Source organism: Phyllostomus hastatus, unplaced genomic scaffold (genome assembly GCF_019186645.2).
Source record: "Phyllostomus hastatus isolate PE091 unplaced genomic scaffold, TTU_PhHast_1.1 phas_contig_1, whole genome shotgun sequence".
NCBI lineage: Eukaryota > Metazoa > Chordata > Mammalia > Chiroptera > Phyllostomidae > Phyllostomus > Phyllostomus hastatus.
The window spans coordinates 43,843,052-43,869,323 of record NW_025333498.1 but is presented as its reverse complement, the minus strand read 5'-3'; the positions used below and the strand labels follow the sequence as shown (position 1 = coordinate 43,869,323).

At 36.8% G+C, this 26,272-nt stretch overlaps 1 protein-coding gene across 3 annotated transcripts in view; it reads left to right on the top strand.

Annotated features, from left to right (window-relative positions):
* ARHGAP15 (Rho GTPase activating protein 15) overlaps positions 1-26,272 on the top strand; it is a 619,068-nt gene that overhangs the window by 378,090 nt on the left and 214,706 nt on the right. For all 3 annotated transcript variants that reach the window (XM_045838525.1, XM_045838438.1, XM_045838608.1), the window contains one exon: positions 10,762-10,860. In XM_045838525.1, the coding sequence (XP_045694481.1) occupies positions 10,762-10,860 (99 nt within the window). The remainder of the gene's footprint in view (positions 1-10,761; positions 10,861-26,272) is intronic.

Here is a 26,272-nt window from a genome sequence, read left to right as displayed (position 1 = left end):
TCTAAACAAAGAAGGTTTCACAGTAATTTACATGTTCTTTCTTAGGCCTGATCACCCCGGGGAATCCATACTTCTCAGTACCGAGCTGCACCACCCTGTCATTGTTTCAGGCTTAGGTGGAGCAAGGGAACTAAGTCAACTGGGAGACAAGGAGGTTTTTTCCCAGATGCTGAGAACTCAGGCTATGTCAAAGCTGAGGAGCGAGGGTCCATCACCCCCTTCTGCTGCAGCCCCCCAAGTCCTTCTTTTGGGGGGCCTCCCAAAGTGATTGTGCCTGTCTTAGGTCGTTCCCCCCGTGGGGAATCTTACCTGTCTTTGGCTAACCGACCAAGCTTTTTGGGGTTCAGTCATGAATAAAGCAGCAGAAGCAGCATTCCTGCCAGGAAGATAAGCTTTTATCTCCTTGCTGGCTTACAGTTCCAAGGGCATTCCCTTAGCCTTAGCCTAGGCGGGGGTTTCAGCTTCTGATACCAGTCAGGGCAGTTCCCAACAGCCTGCCTTGAAGATATCACTGCTGACAACACCTCCCACAAGCTCTCTATGCCCCTGCCTTGCTTTATTTTTTCACATAATGCCTATCATCATTTAACATATATTACATGTTAATGTGTATGTGTGTTTGTTTTCCCCATTTACAATAGCCTGTATGATGACCTTGTGTTCTATTCATTCCTCTATCCCTAGCAGGCATTGAAAAATACTCAGGGATGGATAGACTGAATGGATGGATTTTAAAATGCATGAAATATTCACTTGGTTACACCATTCTCTGTGTGTTGTGATTCAGAGCATATACATGTGTCGGGGAGTGTGTGTGTGTATGTGTGTTTGTGTGTGTTGTGCTGCTGGGTAAGCAGGGGGGAGGGAAAAGGATAAGACAAAGTTGCTTCCTAGAGTAGACAAATACAGGAAAATTTCATGCTCATTCTCCTATTTGGGTTAACAAACTATTTAAGCTACAAATTTGTTTCTGGCTGGTGGACTTACCAAAATGTCCTTTGTGTTAATCAGAACCAAAGTGAGTTAAGTTCTGTTTCCATGAGAGTTTAGGAGCTTAGAGGAAGGGGCCAAAGTGTACTTTGTGGAAATACTGTTTGGGGTTAAGGGTGAAAGTGGGAAAGGTGAGATTGCCGGAAGCCCTGAAAAAGGAGAAGGAAAACATTGGGAGGTGCAGGGAAAGAACTCTGCCACCCTGTCTGCCTGGCAGCTGGCCAGTCACTGAAACTAGGCTGTCCTGGTGAACAATTTCACCCCTGCAGCCAACTGCCCAAGTTTGATTGGAAGCTGTGGCCTACCCGTGCTCGGGGATAACTTCTCCAGGGAGCCTAGGCAAGTCTCCCCCAGTCTTTCCACAGTAGACATTATCACTACCCACCAGGAACTTTACAATCTGTTAGGTTAGATGAGACACAAAAATATGAATAAACATGTGGAGGGAAACTATACACAGAAGTATATCTATTTAGAACTTCTATTTATTTATATTCTAAACTACTTAAAAGTTAAAATAAGCTTTTTTCTTTTACTTGCCTCTTATGAGAAAAAAATCACAAGTAAACAAAGCAATGAGAGAGATTAACTTCCAGTGTATATTAGAGATTCAGCACAGAATCAGCCCAGTTTTCAATATCTGTATACCAAAAAGCAATAGCTGATATGTTTAATCAAAGCCCAAAGCATCTTAAGATGATGCAGTATGTTCTGAAGAACTTAAGATAGAGTAAATTCAGTAGTGTTTTAGCATTATGCACATTTTTCTGCATCTTAATTCAAAGATATAAGCCACCAGTAAACTACAAGGCTTACTTAAATTACTTAAATCACCCATTTCTCCAAAAATTCTCAGTCAAGTTGTGGAAAACTATCTGATGGATACTCATATGGGGAGTATTTTGAATGAGAAAAAGAGAAGGTGGTGAAGATGAAAGTGGAGAGAACATAAAAAAGTAGAAACAGGATTCCTTGACAAGTAGTCTGAAAGTTTTATCCTGGAAACCAATCCTATAACAGAAAACTAAATGTCACTTATAGTTTAAAATCAAAGGATGAATTTCATTAAATTGCCGAAATTACCCATGTTGAGAATATCATTTTTGCCTTTCAGTACCCACGGCCTCTCCCTTACACAATAGCAACTCAATGGGCAATAATCTGCTAGCTGTGTGTGGCATTCTGGAGGGAGAAAAGTTCCAACTGAACTCTACCTACTGCGGAGGCTGTAAGGGCTATATTTGTTTCTCATCCCAACCCATTTTAAACTTAATCCCAACCACTGGATCCTCTACTGGAACTCCCAGTCTTAAGCATTGGGTAAATAGAAGCCGTTACAACAGTATTGCTGGTGGGGTGACAGTGAAAACAGCATCCTGACCAGCTCTCAGACTGACAAAACAATTGCTATATTTCTTGCTTCTTATCTTGTGGATCTCCTAAGCCCCTTGAATTTTAAACATCTCTGAGACTGTTCCCCCCAACTCCAGTAATTTCTTTGACTAATTAATAAGTTACTTTGAGTTCCCAGTAAATTCTTTGAGTTTCCTTCTACCCCCATTTCTCAATATTATTTGAATAATTTTTCTTTGCTTAAGATGACCACAGCTGTTTTTTGTTTTGTGTGTGTGTGTATGTGTGTTTGTTTGTTCTACTGAAGCAAAAAAAAAAAAAAAACCTCACAAGTATACCTGATGACCAAAATAATTGTCTGGTGTGTGTGTGTGTGTGTGTGTGTGTGTGTGTGTGTGTGTGTGTGTGTGGCTGAGCGGCTCATTTTGTGGGTTTAGGTGCTTTGTTTTTCCTTTTTAAAATTTGCTTGAGAAGCTGAAACGGCCCTCTGTCCTGAAAGCAGAATAACATCATTTTGAAAAGCATATGGAGACTGTCTGCTGGGTAAATGATGATAACACCGTCACATTATTTGAACATTTAACTGCCTCTATTGAGTAGTTTTCTTCATAGTTTTGATTCATTTGGAATCTAACTGACAAAGATCCCATTACTGGGTGTTCTTTCCATAATTTGTCAAAAATATATAGCAGAAATGAGGGAGAATGGAGCTAATTTGTAATCTGGGAGACTTAACCTGGGTTATGCTGATGAAGTAACTAAATCGGTCAAAACTTTGAGAGCTTAAAGATTAAAATCCACCATTTCCTAGTTAAACTCTAATTCATTGTGTAAACAACATGATTTATAAGTGCAGTCATGTGGAAGACCTATTTATTTTTCTCACCAAAAGATGCTTTCGATGAAAAATTGCAGAAAATGGATTTTCTCCAACCAATGTGTTGTCTGTCACCCCGGTATATGCGCTGGAGCACTACAGTAGAATGAAGCTATAACGATCACACTAGCCAAGGCCATAGGCATTTGAAGAGCATTCCAAAAATATTGGCACCCCTAGCAAGAGGTGTTTGCTAAATACAAAGAGTTGTTAAGAGAGGAAGAAAGGACTACCAGTGAGCCCACAGATGGGAATATAGGTGGGGAGTCGGGAGCTCAGGGTTCTGGGACTGCTCCCTTTTTGGAATACCATAAGGAAGGGGAATGCAGAAATACGCCTTAATGTTGTGCCAGGATATCAGGCATGGAAGTTAGGGGACGAAAGCTAGTTCATGAAAGCTTGCCTAGAAAACAGACTATCTTCTCTCTCCTATCCCCTTTCCTTGCACTGTGTTAAGATGAAGGTTCTGTGGTTAAAACACATTTCTATAATTTAATGATCCTTCTTAGCTTATCAGACTCTGGATTGTATCAGATTTATGGATGGATGGCAATCCTACAATAGCCCTTAAATTTGACAATGACAGTTTAGCTAAATCTCTATGATTTACTTTCCTTGAATAGCAAGCACTTTTTTACTTTGCAAAGTCATTTCATGTGCATTATCATCTCTCTAAGTTATATAATTCCCCATTTTATGTTGGAGACTAATATTATAGACAAGAATCTTTCCATTGTAATTGACATAAACTTTTCCAAACTAAAGTAAGAATGGAATTTATTGGACCACTTAATTGAAAAGTCCAAGGGGCAAGGGAATATTCAGGCATGGCTGGATCTAGGGTCACAAAATGCTATCAGATCTTTCTTTCCTCTATTGCTCAGCTCTATTTTCTACTCTGTTACCTTAATTTCCCAGTACTTCCTCCCAAAAAGTGGCAACATAACTTATGGAACCTCAAACTCACATCCTCATAGCTTAGCAACACCTGTAGAAAGAGGGTCCCTCTTTCCCAGTAGCACTAGGTTTTGCTTGACAGATCTACCTGGACCAAGTGTTCATGTCTGAACCAATTACAGTGGCCAAGGAGAGAAAATACACGTTCATCCCCACAGCTGGAGGTGGTGGAGTCAGCACTACTCCAAAGAAGCAGCAGCAAAATGGGAAAGGTGTCAACCCCAAAGGAAAATCAGGTATTCTTACCAGAGAATAGAATAGTTATGGGGCCAGAAACACCAACAGTCAGTCATCCACCGTAGTTTTCTAACCAGTGCCATCTATGACAGTAGATCTCTCAGAGCTCTCTTGCCAAGCCTGGCCCTTTCCGTTGTGATTGTAATCTGTCTTTTCAAACATTAGAGACAATGCTTTGCATGTGTTGTAGTCAAGTGTACTTGGTTGCACTAAACAAAAATTCACTCTAATTTCTAATGCACCTCACAGCAAAGATATATGGTACTTGGAGTTAGGCATGAGAAAGTCGGAGTTGAGGTTTATGTGTTTTATTCACCTCTTTCTGCAGATTAGTTCTTTTGTCCATTCACCCATTGCACAGGGTCCTCTCCCCAAATGGCTGCCCCTGGCCTCCAATGTCTGAGTGCAGGCAGCCTTCCAATTCAAACCCCTGGCGCTACCTACCTCAGTCTGCAGCATACCAATTCTGAATCTTTTTTTGTATGGAGAAATGCACTGGCTCAGCTTGGGCCACATGGCAACCCAGCTAGAAAGCTAAGTCCTTAGACACCAGAGCTGTATCTTCCTGGGTGAATGTAGCCAGGTTAAAGAGAGTCTAGAAGTGAGAAGAAAAATTTTGACTCTTCTGGTAACTAGCAAAAGCAAACATCTCCCTTCTGTCTAATGTAAAATTCAATAAATCTTGGCTCCTTTCTCACCAGGGTGTTATTAGCAATAAGGAAGGGATAGTTTTTCCCTGCAAGGGATTGCCTGCACTTGCCTGGACCCCCCAGTAAGTGGCAGTAATGCACCTCCCCCATTAGAGCAACAGAAAATAGCCTGCAGTATTGCACCTCACCCCTCAGAACACCATGGCAATATAAACTCCCCTGGAATTGAAATTCTATGCTCTTAACCCCAAGTCAAAATCCTTCCACAAGTCCAATCATTCTGTATAATTAATTTACACTACAAAATTTCTTAAAGGAGTCTTTGCTGTCTCTGCATCCTTACCTTCTTTTCAAATTTTGACCACAGACATCTGCTTTTCAGTTTCATTCTTCTACTAAAGCCATTTTCTTTGGGGTCATCACAGCCTTTGAATATTGCCAAAATGCAATGAGAACTTTTCACCTTTATCTCCCATCACCAACCTGCTGCATCTAAAATGTTTGTGTTAATTTCTAAATATCAGTCTCACTATTCTCCAAACCCTTAGATTTCTGCATCTTGATCTCCTTCAAACAAATCCCATGAATCACCTCTTTTCTCCATGATCTTAGTTTGGGGCCCTCTCTCTCTCCATATAGGTATAGATATAGATATATAGATAAAGGTATAGATGTATAGATATAGATACAGATGATATAGATGTAGATAGATATATAGGTAGAGAATATACATATATTCATAGAGACTGATGCTTTGTAGCTATAGACAAAAGACTCAATGTTCTTATGCTTCAGAATTAGTATAAAGATTAAATAAGTCATACACGAAGTACTTTGAACTTTGCTTGGCTTAGTGTAAGGGCACAATAAATCTGCATCATTATAACACACCCTTGCAATAGCACTAATCACATTATAAGTGTTGTGAGAGTTATTCTTCCCCCATAGACTATAGGAGATCGTGCTTCATGCATCATTGCATTTTCAGGCGGGAGCACAGTGACTGGCTCATAGTGGACATGTAATAGATAGTTAATGAATGAATGACTCTTTGTTTCCTTCACAACTCCCAGCATGTGGTAGGTGTTCAAGAAATATCCACTGACTTGAATTCAATAGAACTGAATTGATCTGGAGAGAATATAGAATAGGAAGTGTCTTGATATTAGGTGAGGCATAATAAGTTTAAATTTTAAGGTGAGAGCAACTTCCCTTGAGGCTCTTCCTTATAGTTGAATCTAAACTGATGTATAATTCTACATTCTTAGCAAGTTCAGAATCATTTTTTCTCTATTTTTTTGCTTTCCAGTGTCAGTTTCCACATTCTGTCAACTGTTTTTATCCTCACAACATTGCTTAGATCACCAGAAGTCACCTGTTTTCATTTTTGTCAGTTAGCTATTGCTGAATAAAGAATAAACACAAAATCTCAGTGGCATACAGCAAAAAGCATTTTTCCCATGTGTCCATGTGTCAGATAGTTTAGACTGGACAGCCCTGCTTTGAGCTGTAGGTCTGACTGGCTTTGCCTCATCATTGATGGTTGGCTTCTGTTCTGTGCCACACATATTTACTGTAGAGCCCAGACTGAAGGGCCAGTAGCTACCCAGGGAAGCTCTTGTCTCGGCCACAACAGAAAAGCAAGCAGGAAAGCAGAACATCTGTATTGCTTCTTAAGGCCTCAGACAGGAACTGACACATTGTCATTTCTACTCACACTACATTGTCCAAAGCAAGACACATGGCTAAGCCTAGCATCAGAGAAGTGGAGGAAATAAAATGCTACCCACTCTAGTGAGTTTTGCCACAGTCACATGGCAAATGATTTAAATGTATAAATGTAATTGAGAGAACATAAGAATTGTAAGCAATGATTAAATTTACCACACCTCTGTCTCCTGATTCTGGTCTCCACAACATCTTTCCCAGGTGATCACAATAGCCTCTAATCTCCTCATGTCCAATCTGCCACATGATTTGTGCTCCAGATTTGATTATGAGCCTCTTTGTTGCAGGTGATAGAATACCCTGTTAAAAATGACTTATCTTATACAACAAAAAGCCTAGAGAAAGTGTTTTAGGATTGGATTGAAAGTTCAACAATGTCACTGAAGTCTCAGTTTTTTTTGTAAATTTAGGTCTTTTTTTATCATTCTATCTTTTGTTTACACTTTTGTTGCCTCACAGAGACAAGGTTGCTGAGGTAGCCCCAAACATCACATGATTTCACAGTGATATTCAAAGCAGAAGAAAAAAAGAAAAAGTGTGTCTTCACACACCTTTTATCAGGGAAAAAATCTTCTCTTGTAGCTCCCCAAGTCACTTCCCCTGATGTTTCACTGACCAAAACTATCTAATCGCCCAAAACTGTAAGAGAAGCAGAAGTCATTGGAGAACACTTCCAGCTTCTGTCTTACAAGTGGACTCTAAACATGAGAAAGTTGGAAGAGAGAAGCATGTATTTAAAAAATCAATGGTATCTGCATGCTCTCAGATAATTTAACCTACCTGACTTAGTGTTTAAGATCATTCATAACACAATGTTTATCATTTTTTAAAGCCTAACACATCAAAATTTCTCTACACAAGGAAGAGTGAATATTCCCCTCAGCACAGTACATTCATCCTATCATTCTTCCCATCGCCAATGTGTTTGTTTTCCCCTCCCCCACCTTCCCCAAGTGCCCTTTGTCCCCTCTCTTGACTCTCCAGTTTCAGTCTTCCTTACTCTTAAGGATTCAGCTCTTCTCTGGGATTCTTCCACAGATGCTCAACGCTGGTCCAGTGTCCCACCACATCTTCCCATTGCATCTGTGCTTCCCATTGCATCTGTGAAAGTTAGAGAAGTTTTCATGATGAAGTGTTTCTACCAGTTTGTTTATACACTGCCCTACTAGGCAAGAAACTTTGAGACCACAGGTAATGGGTCTCAGTTTTTACATTACCAATACCTTTCCTAGCTCCTGGCACACAGCAGGCACTCAGGATTTTCTTTTGCAAATAACTAAATAAATCAAAGAGTTAATGCCCTAGAATGCTTTCATGTCTTTCTGTATCTACCTAATGAAAGGAAATGTCTCCAGATTTTAATATACACTACTTACGGGAATCTATTTTTTTGTAAGTAACTCTTAACCTCACAAATGTCTCCCACTCCTCACCACACACAATCCGTATCTGCACTAAATGTCACAAAAGGACCTGTACTATAGGATGCCTTTCTTAGCATTTAGTATCTTTTCTGACATCTCTTATATTCTGTTTTGAGCATTATTTGACTTACATTAGCTCTTCTAAGATTACGAACTTCTTGATTATTTTTTATAATCTAACATACATACCTCATTGCTATAAAGATAGAAGGTAATAAATATTTGTGAAATTGATTTGAATTATTATTTTCATTAAAGGGCTTTATAGTTTATAACAATTCTTTCTGGCTATAAATCCAGAGTAAATTACTGTGTCTGTAGTTCTGGGTTATTTTTCTAAAATACTTTATGTCATTCTTTCTTATGATGGTAGCTCACTAATTTGAATATATCTCTGATATTTAACCAAGTATTCAAAGCAAATACCCATGATTATATTCTACTCTCTACACTTGGTGAGGTGTTTTGAATTCATCTTCTTTTTGTCTCCTGAATGAAAGCACACATTTTCATATCACAGTGCATTATTATTAGTGCTTTAGCCTTAATTGTTCCCTCTCTGCTGGGTTGTCCCAAATTTGAGTCACCAATTTTTCTAACAAATGGATAAAAATCATGACATCCCTGAAGTCTCATCACACTCCATTATGACTATCCTTTTGTAATAATAAATTATTTAGCTTTCTATTATGTGGCACTTTATATTTTCTCCTCAATTCTGCTACAAATAATTTTTAAGTTTATTGAAAACCTCCACTGATGACTCAGATGATGTCTTGCAGTCCATTGTTCAATAAATGTTTATTTAACTTCTAGTATATGCCAAACACTGTCCAGTTACTGAGGATCCAGTAATGAAAGAAACAGGTATAGTCTGACTCTCCTGAGTTTCACATTCTAAGCAAGGGAAGCAACTTACCAGTAAACACTTCAGTGTAATATGCCAGGTGGAGAGAAGTGCTCTCACATAAGTAAGGCAGGGAAGTGACATGTAGAATATCTGTTGGCAATGGTCATCATTTTTTTTAAAAGATAGGTAGGAAAGGCTACAGTCAGAAGGTGGTGTTTGATCAGGAGCCTAGAGCCATGGATTCCCTGCAGAGGAAGTCAGTGCAAAGTTCAGAGGCAGAAGTGTGGACAAGGATCAGCAATGTGGACAGAGAGGCTTCAGGCAAGTATGTGGGGGAGAGGGATAAAAGGAAGCAAATGAAAACAATTAATTGGTAGAAGGTCTGGTCATGTGCTGCCTTGGAAGTGGTAATAGAAAATTGGATTTCATTTTGAACAAGATGGGAAGCCTTTGAAACTACTAAATATCTGTTTTATTATCAGGAATAAACATTTATACTGTTTATAAAAGTTTTGGAAATGAATTTGTGGTGTTAGTTTCACAACAGGATTCATACACTTAATGCCACTGAACTATACATGTGAAAATGGTGAAATGGTGAACTTTGTGTTGTGTATATTTCACCACAAATTTAAAACCCTGGGGGTGAATCTTGTGGGCCAGATCCTGTGCAAAGCACTGGTGACTATAAGAACACAAATATGATATAGGCACTCAGAATCTACTTTGAGAAAATATATATCATGCATTACAAATATAAATTCACAATGCAATGTAGCATGAATCATGTCCTAAATGAGAGGGCTAGGCGAGGACTTCACATAGAGTGTTCTCAGAAACATTAGTCTAGAGAGATGCCCTTTGAATAAAAGGATCTTATTCAAATAAGTGTGAGAAATGGTGTGTCCTCTCGCCCCTCATGGAGGTTCCCAGGGCACACAGGCATATCACAAGCTCTAAAATAAGTATACACAAAAGAAACCTGTTTAGCTTTGTTTAACCCAATGTGCTAAACCCTTTTGTTCACAGTACTTTTTCCCACATCACCTATTAACATCCTGAGGTACTAGGTTTCGAAAAAAACGATGCTACTGGAGGCACAAAGCAGAGAGGGGAAGGATTGAGTTCGTGTAGAAACTGAGTCTGAGTTGAGCCCTAAGGAAACAGGATACTTAGATTAGAGAAGAGGAAGGGCATTTCAGGCAGGAGAAAAGTTTAGAAATTCTCTTCAAAGTTAAGTCTCCTGGATCTTGCCTTGTCAAACATCTTTGAGCCACAAAATGACTCTTCTAAGCATACTGACAAAAATCGTAATTTTGGTGATCATTGAATGTTTTTTTTAACACTCAAGATATCTATTCACTAAGATTAATTATTTTGTAGAAGTTTACTTAATTCCTTGTCATTATTTTGTAGATAGCAAAGTTAAGCCCAGAGAGACGATAATGTACTCAGTCACCCCTGCGTAATCAATGGCAGAGTGTTAATTTTCTTTCTCTTAGGCTGGAGACCTGTTCCACGAAGGAAAGAGTTATGGTCTTTTTATGTGTGCAGTAGACATTTTGGAATTAAAGCAAAAAATTGATTCCTATGCAAGATGCAGGTTTCATCATGCAGTGGATATGGAAACAAAATCAAATTAAAGAACAACGCAAGCTTGGATTTTAATGAAGCTCATCTTTGTTTCTTTTGCAGATCAAATTTTTGGCTCTCATCTGCACACAGTGTGTGAACGTGAAAATTCCACAGTTCCACGGTTCGTAAAGCAATGCATTGAAGCTGTCGAAAAAAGAGGTGGGTAACTGAATATGCAGCAGTTTCTCCCCTTACGCCACCCTCTGCACCACCAGTGCTAAGTTCACAGCACCACTCGATTTGTCTGGGAAGCCATGCAATTAAAACCTGACTTTTGTTAATCGGTTAAGAGGATCAAGTTTCTTATTAACTTCAGTTTGTTTTTACAATAGGGACATCAGTAATTCCCACTAATGTTCTTTTTTTTTTAATATTTTGTCTGTCTGACATGTTGTTGATTCAATTGCAAACTTCTTGTTTTCAAGCCAGTGATAAAACATTCATAAAATATCAGCACTCAAAGTGTTAGAACCCTCCTAACATTCGTGCTGGTAGATGTGCCAGAACAATTTTTGGTAAGCCCCCAACATTACCCAAGTGAAGCAAATAGCATTTCCACTTGCAAACAGTGATATTCTATTTTCCACGTGTTTCTGTTCAATCAGAATACGGCTAACTGGTTTTCCTGGAACAATTAACAGATGCACCTCCAATGTTAAGATGAACTTTGATCCTTCTATTTCAACATTCAGTTTTTCATCTGAAATTATCTCATCTTACTAAGGGGAACAAAACAAAACCCAATTGACTCATCATTTCCATGCTAGTCTGTCTGTGAGGTGTTTTTCCTTCAGATTATGACTTCATTCATTCAAGGTCATTTTCCCTGGAAGATACATACAATAGGTGAAGAATGTAAAAAAATATGTATTATATAAAAATATGAAGCTTCATCACCATCTGTTACAAGTTTACAACATATTCCCAGGATCTAGGGGGATATATATCATGTAAAAGACAGAGGTGTTTTCAGAAAAAGAATTGGTGAATCTGTTCACATTTTCAGCTCCCAATCTCTTAAAACAATAGAAGCAAGGAGAAAAAATCTTTACCAAGTTATCTGCTAGGGCAAAGCTATTTTAATTCTCTCAGTGTTACCTGGCTTTATTATAGAAGCATAATAAAAATGGTCTGCAATTTCCAGCTCCTGGAAATTCATACTTTAATTATACTGTAAGGATAGCCTTGGGATCCTATTATTCCCATATCAGTAGGGAATGGAGAATAACAAGAAGGGGATGAGTGGGTAGGGAAAGTGGATAAAGGGAGTGGCTTTGGAGGAACGCATATCAACTCATCAGAGACAAGAGCAGAGAGTTCAGAGCGAGAGGAGAAAACAGTAAAAGCAGAATGAGCACAAGGAGAGATGTCTGTGAGGAATGGAGTCAATTGGAGTTGAGAGAGAAATGTATTTTTACTGCATGTTGCAATCTCATTTAATTTTATAAGTACATATTTGAGGAATAAATATTATTTAATAAGTACTTAAAGCCAAAATGGATCACTGGAAATGTTATAATGTTATTATTGTCAATAGATAAGTTATCACTTTTAAGAAATCTTCATTCACTTATAAATAGTACTGATGATGTGAGCTCTGTTATATTAGAGCAAAAATCCAAATAGGACTTTGGGGGAAGCTGTACATAATGAGATGTGTGCACATATGAAAAAGGACTCTGTACCTCTCTATTCATGTACATACCCCAGGCAAGATGAAAATTCTGCTACATAAAGCCTTGTGGTATGCAGATAGCACAATATCATACAGTAGAAATGCCTGTAAATAGAAACTGTATCCTTTGTTCATGGCATTTTGTGGGAGTTTTTAATAAAATAAGACAATGTTTTTGCTGACAGGAGTAACCATATCTGGCATTATATTTCATTGTCCTGGTGTTTACTCTTAAAATGAATTTGTAGATACAGCACTAAACAGGCACTAATCACACATGATTATTAAAATAATTTCTCAGCATTTTAATGAAACTCAAAGAGCACAGTTCCACAAAGAAACTGATAATTCAAAGCACTTTGGCAGTGTCAGCTTAAAGGAACTCTTTGGAAATGTTCGATAAAAACTCAGAAGCACAAGATAAACCTCTCACATTATTGCAAGATTTACAAGTGTGTACTTTTGATTATATTTTTCTATGATCATTTTGTTGGATTAATATTCTTACATTTATACGCCAATTCTATTTACTCAAAGTGCTGTTTTTACTAAATTCTGGCATAAAGCACCTTAGGACAGAAATAATTTATGTGAATCTAAGTCCAATGTTTATGCAGGCTTCTGATGATATTTTATGCTGGGGTTGGTATTAGGAAGTAGCACAGAAAGGTGCCAAGTCTCTCGGCACGGCTGGGACTCTGCATATCTAGAGCCCTCTTTCTAATGGCCAGATCCTCTTTCAGCCAAGATACTCAACTGCAGAGTCATGGGAAATGTTTATGGACCAGTTATGGGAAAGGCACATTTAATGAAAACTGTGTGTTTACTCTCACAGTCTTAGGGAAATGGCCTCAATATTCACTACAGCAGTACATCGGCTGTTATTTAAAAAAAAAAAGATTTGTTTCCTTTCTCTCTTTTGCTAAGATTATTTCCTAGGCTTAAAAAAATCTATAAACTGTAACTGTATTTTTTTAAATGCTCCTTAAATGTTTTATTTCAAATGAAACAATGTTCAGAAACCAAATCTCACCATTTATTCATTAATTCATCCATTCATCCATCCATCCATCCTTTCATTAATTCTTTCATTCAGTTAGTTACTTGCATGTGGCAGAAGCAAACTGCTCATGCTCTGTGGTCTCCCCAGGGAAACTCTACCCAGTGCTTGGCACAAGATGCATTCCTGGTAAGGTGGTATTAGTTACATTTTAAATTTTGCATCTCTTAGACATGCCTATAAGAAAATCTTTTAGTGAGCCCAATGTAAACCAATTTAGCGAATAACTTGTTTAGTATGTTTCCTTATCTTGATTTAGTTTTCTTCATTCCTCTAACTCACCAGAGCATTTTCTTCCTTACCAACTATTATAACTGGATTAAAATCACTTTTCTGGTTTCTGACACTGCCTGCTCAGCCCAGAAAATACACACAAAACTTGGACGACAAACTGTAAAGGAGCGTGTTAGTCTTCAGGGCTCTTCCCAGTGGCTCTTTCTCTCTTGTCTTGCCTTTACAGTGGCAGACCACGCATATGGGATATCATAAGTGGACAATGGAAAATTCAATTTATGTTCTTTCTTTCAAAGAATTTTCTGTGAAAACATCAAATTATTTTTCAGCTAATACTCAATATATGTGGTAAACTGACCAAAAGCAAGAGACTATCTGACCCACCCTTTTTTTGAGGTCTAGAGGAACAAGCATGTAGTGGTAGGCATTGTGACATACAGATGGCACATAATCTAAACAGTAAGATGTCCATTTTTCACTATTTTATGCATACTTTGTATAGTTCAAGGTGGCTTCAAAAGTATATAGATGTAGCTTACTTAAAAATTGGGCCTTTTGTATCTCTTAGAGACAAGAGACTAGATGGGAAGTAAACAAAGTAAATAGTATAAACTGGTGTAATTAGTATTAGGACCTTAATCCACAGTTCTTTTTATCAAAGCATGTAACTAACAACTCTGTGAAGTTCCATTATTTGAAAAAAGCCATACATACATAATATGTGACACGTTGTAAGCACTCAATAAAGAGTGGTTGAATGAAGTAACAGGCCCTAAGTAACAGGTGTCCATTGCATCACTGCATGTTATTTAGTATTCTCTATGTGCCATTATCTATACCAGTGATTTTTAATCTTTTTCATCTCATGGCACACATAAACTAATTACAAAAAATCAATGGCATATCAGAAAATATATTATTTTTTGCCAATCTGACAAAAATAGGTATAATTTTGATTTATTCACACCAGATAACTATTGTTCTGTTGGCTGTTTTCATTTTTTTTTTAATTTGACAACCTTATGGAAAAGAGGTCAGTGCCCCTGACAAAATAGTTAGGTGTTGCATGTTTTAAAAAGTCTTGTGGCACACCAATTGAAAAATCACTGCTCTATACTACCAGCTGAGAATATGAACAAAATACATGTTAAACAAAAGGACACACACACAAAGCACAAACTGTGATAACTGCTATGAAAGACAAGAACAAAGAATAACCACTACAATTATATTTTTTTATTCTAGGAGATGTTTGCTTTCAAAGGACTTAACTGCAAGTGAGGGAAATGGGGAGAGATGTTGGCCAAAGGGCATGAAGCTGAGGTTATATAGGATGGATAGGCCCAGAGGTCTAATGGACAGACACAAGGACCACAGTTAGTGCTATGTTGAATGATAGAAAGATGCCAAGGGAGAAAATTTCAGATTTTCTCATCACACACACACAGATGGGAGCCGGGTGGAGAAATGACATGTTAACTACCTTGACTATAGTAATCATATCAAATCATCATGTTATATACCTTAGATATATGTAATTTTTATTTTAAAAACTTCAATGACGTAAAAAAGGCTAAATAATAAACACGTACTTGTCTGGTTTTTGTCTCCTGTTAAGACCAGGAGAAGATTAGTTTAGCCTTATTTCCCAGATTATTTTTTCTTGACACATTGTGGCAATAAAATGTAAGGAGTCACTCAGTGTGAGACTCCCAAAAAGATATTCCTGAAGTGGTAAGCCAATCTTTTTCTGCCTAACACCACCAGACATTGTAGAAAACTTCTTTTATGAAATGATGGAGTTGACCAAATAAGTGAGCATATTTCTACCTTAAATGTATTTTTATGCATCCAATAAATTTTTTTTGGTAAATGAGTAAGACCACTTTCTAAAATTATTTTATTTTATTTGGATCAGCATTCAACCTTTTAAATATGATTTAACAACTTATTCTTCCTTCATGATTTTCAGTTCTGGTTAATTTGCCCTCAAACGATTTAACAACATTAAAATGACACCTAGAGATCCATTGCACAACAATTTGAATGTACTCTATGCTTCCGAACTGTACACTTAAAAATGGTTAAGGTGGTATATTTTACGTTATTTTTTAAATTGCAATAAAAAATAAATGATACTAAGTTTTTCAAATTGGATGATTCCAGCTATAAGCTACTCTGTAAAGTGCCTCAGCAGATGCTAATCAACAAGTTTGTCTTCTTATTTGTTTTTCTGGAACACAAAATGCTATGACAAGAACAATACACAAAGTTACATATTTGACTTGGTGCCTAAAAGCCACCCTGGGATCCATAACCTTGCTTAAAAATTTAAGAAAGACCTTTAGTCTGCTTCTGAGAAGGTCCTTAGCCTCGAAAACTTTATCTCTCAACTTGACTTCTTAGCAGCTGTTATATTTTTTTGCTGTCGTTTGTTTGACAGGATCCAGTTATAGGTTCCGATGTCTGTTTAAAGAAACAAGGAGGCTGTTGGCTTTAAAATTCCCTCATTGCTTGTGTGATCAGCATTTTCCCAGGCTTTTCTACATAGTTTGCCAAGCAAAGGGACTGACCTTTTGTAGCAAACACTTTTTCATTTCAAAATGCTCACTTTGATTTTTGTCCCATTTTATGCTCATTCCAAACTGTTTACAACCCACTAAAAATGACTGTGAATTATATGTTTGTGTAATGGATTCCTTTTGTGGTCAGAGTGGAATGTTTACTTTGAACAATTAGTTATCTTCGGGTAGATTATAGCATCTTGGAAAAAGGATGGCTAAAATTATTACTATACCTTAGCTGTTTCTTTTTGCTAATTCCTCTGCTGTTACATGGAGTTTGAGAGAATGTCACGTTAACCAGCACATGACATCAGAAACAAAATATATTTCCCCATGTTAACATTAATTTGGAAATATTTGTTAATATTGTAAGAAGCCATGGTTATACACCTATGCTAATCTGATCATAAAAATTCAGAATATGGAATCTACATAATTATATAAATATTTACTATATATGTTGCATTTTTATACTAGGTAAGAAATGTACATGTATATATTATTACATAAATAACAGGCACAATTGTAGTGTAGCTATTATGCCAAGAGATTCTAAGCGGTATACTTGTTAATATAATTTTTCTCATACGCAATTCAATGCACCAATCTGCCTCTTGAGATCCTACCAAGTGTTCACTTGCAAAAATAAAACTTTACATAGTCTTTTTTCCCATTGCCTGAGAACCCAGGCCCCTAAAGTGCAGATCATATTGCCTTCACTAGACAAGCTCTGCTCTCAGTTCTGCTAATTTTGTACTGTTCATTCTTTCCCACTTTGGGATAATCTATTATAGTTGGATCCAGGCACGCACTAACGGCTGATACTTCCATGAAGAATGTGCAATTTGTACTGTTTAGTTTGTGACGAGATTCTTGAAAATTTTTATGATTCTATCTTGTTCCAGAGAGACTTCTGCTTGCTAGTTTTATAAGCAGTGAGTGGGGGGAAAAAGCAACAAAAACAAAACAAACTGATAAAAATTACATGCTCAAAAAAAAATAAAGAGTTCAAGATAAGCACTTTTTCTTTTTCCCCAGAGAATATTTGTGGACTGAACAAAAATGTTTTTGAGGGCGCTGACCTATGTGTTGCTTTTATTTTTTTAAGTACTTGCTTTTCATGCCTAAAGTTAGGCACCCACAAGCATTTATAATAGAGATGATCCTCAGAGAGTCTCTATGAAAGTTTGCAGAGAATTTTCCTTAGTTTTTACTTCTGGGTTAAAATTAAGTCTGGCTTGGTGTTTTGGTGTTTTGGTTTTTGGCTTTGCTTGGTTTTGTTTCAATGCAACCCAATGGCAACCCCCTCCCTGACAGCGATAGTGCTGTGCGGGGTCCAAGCTGCCACTGGCTGTTTGGGGTAGTCAGGCTGGGGCCTCTGTGTCTGTAAGAAAGCCACACTCAGGGCTAGAGGGGAAGACAAAATCACAAAAGAGTAAACAGGAAAACAGCCAGCAAGAGTATAAAAGAGAAACTGGAAGAAAACAACCAAAAGAAATCACACGTGACAAGGTGGACAGAGTGGTGGTGGGGAGGGGGGAAGCTGTGTTTTACAGTTAAGAAAACCAGTATAAATAAAGGAGCTCTGGTGAGGTCTGTAATGAAGAGAAGACAGACTGTGGAACCAGTTACCATCTCTGCCAGAGGTGTCCCTGGTACCTACTCCCCTGTTCCAGAGAAATTTATTCTTGTTCAAGAAAGTATTTGTTTAATCTTGCCATGAATGGCAAGCTTACATTGAATTTTCACAAATTCCATGTATAGACATTGTTAGTAATTAATTCACTGTACTTATTAGTGACATTTAATGGAGTTTGTCTATACCTAGCAATACACAATAGTCTTATTATCAAAGAGAAAGCTTAAACATTACCGAAGTTAGTATAGGAATAAAGTACAGTTCACCAACGAGAAAGGCTATCTAATGCATCCAGCATGTGGCTCTGGTCAAATCACTCAGCGGATTTCCCACACTTGAGGACAGAATGCATAAGGATACATAATGTCTCTCCCCAGATAAAACCTGAGTCAAATTTCCAGCCTCCACCCCCATTCCCACCTCCATTCCAAAGTTTAGGTTCCTAACATATTTTTCCTTTGGAGTCAGTTGGAAGGAAACAGTGCCAAAATTAATACCCTAGGCCAGCAATTTTCAACTTTTTTCATGACATGGCATACATAAACTAATTACTAAAATTCTATGGCATACCAAAAATATTTTTTTGCCCACCTAACAAAAAAGTTGGTATAATTTTGGTACGTTCATACTGGAAGGCTATTGTTGTGTTGACTGTTTGCTTTGCTTTGCTTTGCTTTGCTTTGCTTTTTTTTTTTTTTTTTGACAATCTAAGGGAAAAGAGGTCAGTGTCCCTGACTATGAAATGTTAAAGAGACTTATCTAAGAAAAAGAAGACCAAAAATATCAACAATAAAATGACAACAAACTCACAACTGTCAACATCCAAGCCTTAAAAAAAAAAAAAAAGAAAGAAAGAAAAGAAAAAACCTAAGCAAATAACTAGAACAGGAACAGAATCACAGAAATGGAGACCACATCAAGGATTATGAGTGGGAGGGAATGGAGGAGAATGGGAAAAAAAGGTACAGAGAATAAGAAGCATAAATGGTAGGTACAAAATAGATAGGGGGAGGGTAAGAATAATATGGGAAATGGAGAAACCAAAGAACTTATATGTACGACCTATGGACATGAATTAAGGTGGGGGAGGGGAATGCTAGTGGGAGTGGGGCTACAGGGTGGAGGAGAATAAAGGGGAGAAAAAATGGGACAACTGTAATAGCATAATCAATAAAATATATTAAAAAGAGTCAGTTATTGAATGTTTTAAAAATTCTTCAGGCACACCAGTTGAAAATCAGTACCCTAGGCTATTAATTCTCCTTTTATTTTGAAAGGAGAATTTAAACAATGCAACACCTCAACATGTCTACATGCAATGCTCTAAAATATCTTATCACGGTGTCATTTACATTATAAGAGGTGTGGGGCTGGGAGTTTTCTTGTTATAATCCCCTATATTCAAAAGTTAATAGTTCAACCATGAAAATAATCTTGGCTGAAAGCAAGATAATTCAGCTTGGAAGCAAATGTTTACAAATTTTTTTATGTACTTGGAAAGATTTCAAGTTTTCAATAAATAGGAGCTAATAATGATGATGATGATGATGATGATGATGATGATGATAATGCAGAGGTTTTCAGATATTTGGTACCCTAGGATTCTAAAATGGACTTGTAGTTTTTAAATAGAATTTTTAAAATTCTTAGTACATAATGTGAACCAATTGATTTTTTAATAATAAATCACCAAAAGTTTCACAAGCATGTCACTTCATTTTGTAAAAATAATCTGTTGTTTATTGATTGAACAAGTATCTATACATTATATTTTCATGGACATTTCCCTGGAGCTTGAAAGTTTATGAAAATTAAGAAGTAGTAAATTAATTCAGGAAGCTATGAATGAGACCAAAACGTTATACTCTTTTGTGGGTTTCCTAATTAATAAGTTTCCCTTTTAAAATGTCTAGAAAAAAATTGTCCTTTCCAAGGATTTTTTACACTTTCAAATGAAGTGCATCTGACTTAAGCATTAATCATTTATCTACATATATAGTGAAAAAAGACATGCAGATTCTAGGGGAAGTGGTTGCATTGGTCTATGTAATTGAACATGGCATATTTTCCTCTGTAGGATATTTTAGAGTAATTTACTCATTTCCTTAAAAAAATTTTTGTCTTGGAGATTCTTCTAAATCCTATGGGAGTTTATCTTATATTCTAACAGGCTCTGGAGTTAGAAATTTGGGGGGGGGGTGTCAAAATAGTCTTTCTTGCTGGTTTTATTCCTTTTTGCTGAATTTTGTACTTTGCAAGCCACTTCCTATTTTCAGTTCAGCAAAAAAACAAACAAACAAAAAATCAAGGGCAGGACACTTTGAGAAGAAAAATTAACTGCGCAAGACCAAAATAGCTCTGAAGAGTTCTTGAGATTGTAGTAGACTGTAGACTCAAAATGTAAAAGCATATTTCTTTTAAGGAAATACAAATGTCCTAAGAATTAGGGTAAAAGCACAGCTTATGGAAAAAAATATTTAAAATATTATCTTTAATATATCATATACTCTTTATATGGAGAACATGGATTTATTCTTATTTTTTAACAGTGGCTCATAATAGATTCTCAATAAATGATGAAAAAATGGATAAATTATATTCAACATTGCTTAAATCATTGGAAAGTTGCACATGATTGCCACATCTGCATATGGTTGAGACTGAAAAGATCAGTGATCAAGGGTTGTTGGTTGAAGGCAGCTGTGTGATGTGCAGAGAATAACGAGGTTTGCAACCCTGCTTTTTAAACATTTAAGCCATTCCTGATGACAGTATATTATGTTTTTGTAAATGATATCACTCTTTCCACCTATATGCAGCTATGCTAAAGATCTGAAGTTATGTTTTCTTACAGATTTTATGCTCATCAATTTTTGGATACTATATTTAAGTTCACCATACAGCAGCTAAAAGAATATCCATTCTCTGCTCAAGTTCATAAGAGGAAGTCATATCCTATTAGGCATTGTTTCAACACCAGTAGCCTGCTGTTTTTAATAAAGTAGTTGAGTGGCAGCTAAGACTTGTAAATGACATGCTTGAGACTGGGGCAGCACAAGCTCAGGCCCCATAACCACACAGAAAGCTGAGCACATTTTTAACTCAGACTTTGAACACCATGCTGGTATAGTTCTGTGTTAGTTTACATCCCTGTAAACATCTCACCTTCTTGATTCAGTGTTTATTTTCTATGTATATCTCAGGAAATTTGTATTTTAATGATGGCTTTAGTTGAAAGAATCTGTTGAAGTATTTCAGATAGGAAATATATAGTCAACTATATAGATCTTTTAATATGAAGCTAATGAAGACAGGATACCAATACTCTAACTTCTAAAATGGTTTTGCTATTGGATATTGACTTCATTTTCTACAAATTTACTTTGCAGCATAAAAAAAAGTCAAGCTTTGCTGATGCTATCAAAAGCCCTATTACAACTTAGAATACGCAGCGTCATTAAAATATGACTACTATATTTCTTGTTTTTGAAATGATGCCCTTCTAATGATGTTTTGATTTTTGACAGTTTGGGCTAACTTTTTGGTCTCCCCTCGGAACAGTGGAACACCTAACAGACAGTATTATAATCACTATAGTAAGCTTTCTTTAATTTTGTTTAGAAAGCAGGCAGTTAGTTGGCATAAATTTCAAGTTGCATAGCATAATATCAAAGTCCATGTGTTTGGCCTAGTGTTTGACAGCATAAGAAACATGCATTTCCTCTGGATTTAATTCTTGTCTCTGGTATCTTATGCTACTCATTCCCTCAGTGTAATTTCAATCATGCCTAAAGCTTCAATGGTTCCTTCAGTGATGTCAAAGCTCCTATGTGAGAATGACACCTCCAGCTCTTTCTTACACTGAGGCCTGCAGGCTAGGAGCAAGCCTTCTTGAATTTTCCTCTGGCATTGCAAACGCAAACTTTCCAAACTGACCTTGTTACATTCTCTAACAAACCTGTTCTCCCCCTTTATTCTTTAACTCAGTCAAAGGCATCCTGACTTATTTTTCCCACTGCCCTAAGAAAAAATGTTGACTATCATAAATTCTTCTCTCTTGCTAGACACTAACTACATCATTTGCCAAAGCTAATCATCTCTTGAATCTGATGTCTCTTGAATCTTAATGTCTCTTGAATCTGATCCATCCTTTAACCTTCTGTGGTCCTGACTTGGCCTCCACAATTTATTTCAGGATAAACTTCCTAATCGATAGCACTGTCTTTGTTCTCATTTCTGCACTGGCCACCCTCCTCAAGGCTGCCAAATTATCCCTCTTAAATACAAATGGGACTGTGTCATTTCTGCATGGAATCCTCCAACGGCTTTCCTTCCCCATCAGGATAAACAAAATTCCACACTAAAGGTTCCCGTTAAAAAGGATAAACATAAGACTTCAGTCTACTGTCCATTTCCTATCCTCACAAGCTGCTTTTTATGCTCCAAGAATATCAACTACATGAAGTTTTCTAAAAGCTGATATTCCTTCTAGGTGCTATTCACTGTTAAAGACTCTCTCCCTATCCATCTACCTGCCAAATTTATATTCATCCTCTTGTGCGTAACACAAGAGTTACCAGGCCTATTTTCTGGTCGATATCCTCAACCACCTCTCCTTGTCTCCTGGAAATCATCAGGGCACCCCTCCTGTGCTCCAGTGAGAGCTTTGCTGCTGCATGGGACTGTAACAGCTGGTTCCCCCTCGAGAATATGATTCCTGGAGCCCAGGAATCGTGTCCAGTTTGTCTCCTCAGTGCTTAGCTCATCTGAACTGGTGTTGGGTAGGCGCTCAATTCATGATGGATGATTAAATGGATGAGAATATAGATATTATTCAAGATTTATTCTCATCAATTCATCCATGAATTTGTCCTTAGAGACTCAAATCCTATATACTGATGCAAATCCTATGCATCAAACTGCTAGAAGAGATCCTGGTTAAATGGCTCTTTAAAACATAATGTAAAGTCACGTTATCCCAAAGGTAACTACCTTAAAAGTGAAAGTAAGGTGTTTTGGGTTTTTTCCCCATTGCAACACAATGTGATATGTATTTATATCTCTATGAATATAAATACCATATTAATAACAGTCTTTCATGGTATGGGACAGGACAAATCTGGAACAGTGACTCAGGTGTTCAGTACAGGTTTGGACAAATCACACTTCCTCATCCTCAACAGGGAGAAAACAGTTTTCTCAACAAATAGTGTTAAGCTGTTCCACAAACCAGTGGGATTCAACTAACTGAAGCCAAAGTTGATGTTTTTGAGACCTACTGGTATCATTAGAATAGCACTATCATCTCTCTGGCTCAAAAATTACATTCTTTTACATATAAACCTCTAGGCATTGTAACTACTCCCCTGAAAAATCGTGTATAATTCTTCCCATTATCACCCCCTAGGTCTCTTTTACCACCACCACTTTGCAGGCATCCACCATCCACTGAATAGCCATGTTTCTGATTATCTTTTCCCAAATGTATTAGCTTGCATTATTTAAGGCTGAATCTCATTTTATTATTTCCTGCTTGTATTTCTAAACTCCTTAAGTCTATTTGTATGATTCTTTTGTCTTCACAGATGTCCACAGTTCCTCCCAATTTAGTATCATCAGCAAATTTAATTAATGCTCTGTTTACCTCTCCTTCTAATGAAACCAGTCCCTTGTTTCATTTCATCATACAAAGTAAAAATGTATTGGCAATAAAATAGTCTGAAGAAATGTTCCATCACTGTAGGAGGGGAAGTTCAGGATACAGCAGAGATCCATGTGGTGAGGAGTGGACAGGACAGTGGGGTGGTGAGCTAGTCTGCTATTGCCCTAAAGCAAAAACTTTTTTACAGCAACCACTCTTTGGCACGTTGCCTGGGTTGGTGCTAGTGTGCATGTATGTGTATTTTGGAAGGTAGTTACATTACCCTAAGGACTTTTAACTAAAGATATATATATATATATGACATATATATAGATATATAGATATATGACATATATAGATATATATATATATATGACATATATATATGACATATATATATAATGACATATATATAGATATATATATATGACATATATATAGATATATAGATATATGACATATATAGATATATATGTAATACTTAAATCTATAAATACCATTACAGATATAAGCTAGTAATGTTCAGTCCACAGCATAGCTACAAACCCTGATATGGATTCACACATCTGTATATACACAGACTCACAATCATTTTCAGTGAGAGTATTCTAATATTCCCTACTGTCTAAGGTTTTATTTCAGTCCTTACCTTGATAAATGCTTTAAATCCAAATTACCCTTTGCATTTAAATAAAATTCCTTACCAGTGGTAGATTTATAGAATAAGGTAAGAAAAAAATTTAAGTGTATCCAACAGGCAAATGTCAGTAAAAGAACAAATATTTTAATCTTTAGAATTAATAGCTAGAGAATTGAGCTTAATCAGAGAAATATTTTTGCTTATTCACTTTAAGGTAGGCAAGTTTATGTTCAAATAACTACATTACTAGTCTTTGAGGGTGTGGTCATACAGATACGAGGTGATTTATGTAAGAAAACAAAGATGGCATTTATTTCACACTCAGTGTGCCATAGGTACTGCTTTTCAGTGTGCGTCAATAATACAGATTTAAAGCCTAGATTAATTACTACCTGATACCTACAGACTGTATTCCTAACTCTCATAAAATCTTGTGAATATTTACTATGTTGCTAATGAAGAGTCTATCTTTAGAATGTTCATGCATTGGTATAAATCCATTAACTCCACAAAACATGAATCCACCGACTCCATGTAAACATTCAAGTTTGCACTTCGATCAGAACAGACAGATGGCAGGCCAATCTCTCTATGGTTAGGTGCTGAAGACAATGCACGTTCACAGGGTTGGAATGAGGACTAGCATATACTTTTCATATAGCACAAGGCCACCAAACACATCATCACCAATGGATGGTGTTAACAAAATAGTGACTGGGAATATTATTAAGTAGTCACAGCCTTGCATTGTTTTTCTAGTGAGAAAAATCTGATGCTTAATACATTCTTATGAGAGAATTTTCTCAGATGCCAAGACTTTACAGGCATAACTTCTATAAGCTTTAATGGGAGTTTCTCGCCAGCACCTGTTACAGTATAGAGTTCTTACTTTTCACACATAATCCAAGACTGGCTTGGAACACTGACTTGGAAAAACTAATAGAGTGAGACTTTCTTGTAATGTTTCCTCACATATAATATTCATCTTTTAATCCTTGGTCTGATATATGTATGTGTCTGTCCATGTTTTCGATTCAAATTCATTTCCCACTGGAAAGGCTTCTTTTCACAAGCTTTTCATTGATAGGAACAGATAAAGCAATTTTTCTTACTGGACAAAATAGTGGAAAAGACACATAAGGGGGAAAGTTAATAGACTAGAAACTGAATTAAAACTAGAAATCAACTCTTCTTAACTGAAAATAGTTCTAGAGATTGAGTGTAGATTTCTGAAGAGCCCAGAGAAACAGCTAGAGTACCATGGGCAAAAAGTTATTAGCCAGTGATTCTAAATCAAGGATCACAGGTCAAACTCATATATTTTGGCAAAATGTTCCCACATATTTACACACTAAAATACAGGGAATTTTAATATCTTGAAGGATATGTACTTAACCCCATGGATCAATCAGCTGGATAATGTTTTATGTAGATGAGGAAGAGTTAAAAGAATTCTTAAAATTCCGTATTTTTATTGTAAAACTTCTTCTTTTATTGTATTTTTCCCATTACCATTTAATCCCTTTATGTCCCCTTCCCCCCACCCCACAATCACCTTGCCTTTGTCCATGTCCATGAGTTGGTTTTCCTTTTTTAAGGTAACTCCCACAAATTCTCATTACTAAAAGAAAAAAAATGTTACAGTAACTCTGTTTAACTAAAACTGTTAGAGATTACACAGGAATTCTATTTTATGAATAACCACCTCCCTTTTAGAGGTGTTTGACAGATCCTCTCACCTACTATTTCTAACATACATGGCATATGGTACCAGAACATTCCTTCATATTCACAGTCCCAAGTCACTTATTGTCACTCTCTTGTTTAACAGGATGGGGGAAAAGTTTGGGCAAGGGGATTGCTTTCTACTTGTTGAACATTGCCAAATAGTAAAGTTTTAGCTCCATATTTATCACAGGATTCATCACAGGATTTATAACTGTGATAAATATGATATGGAAGGAGTCTGAAACCCTGAAACCATAAGAAGACAATTACAAACTTGTTAGTGAAATTTCTTACAAGGGCAAAGCATGCAGTCTGAACAGGTACCACTCCAGAACAGATCATGACATATTCTGGGTGGCTATTTTCTCCCTTAGTTTTTTTTCTTTGCTA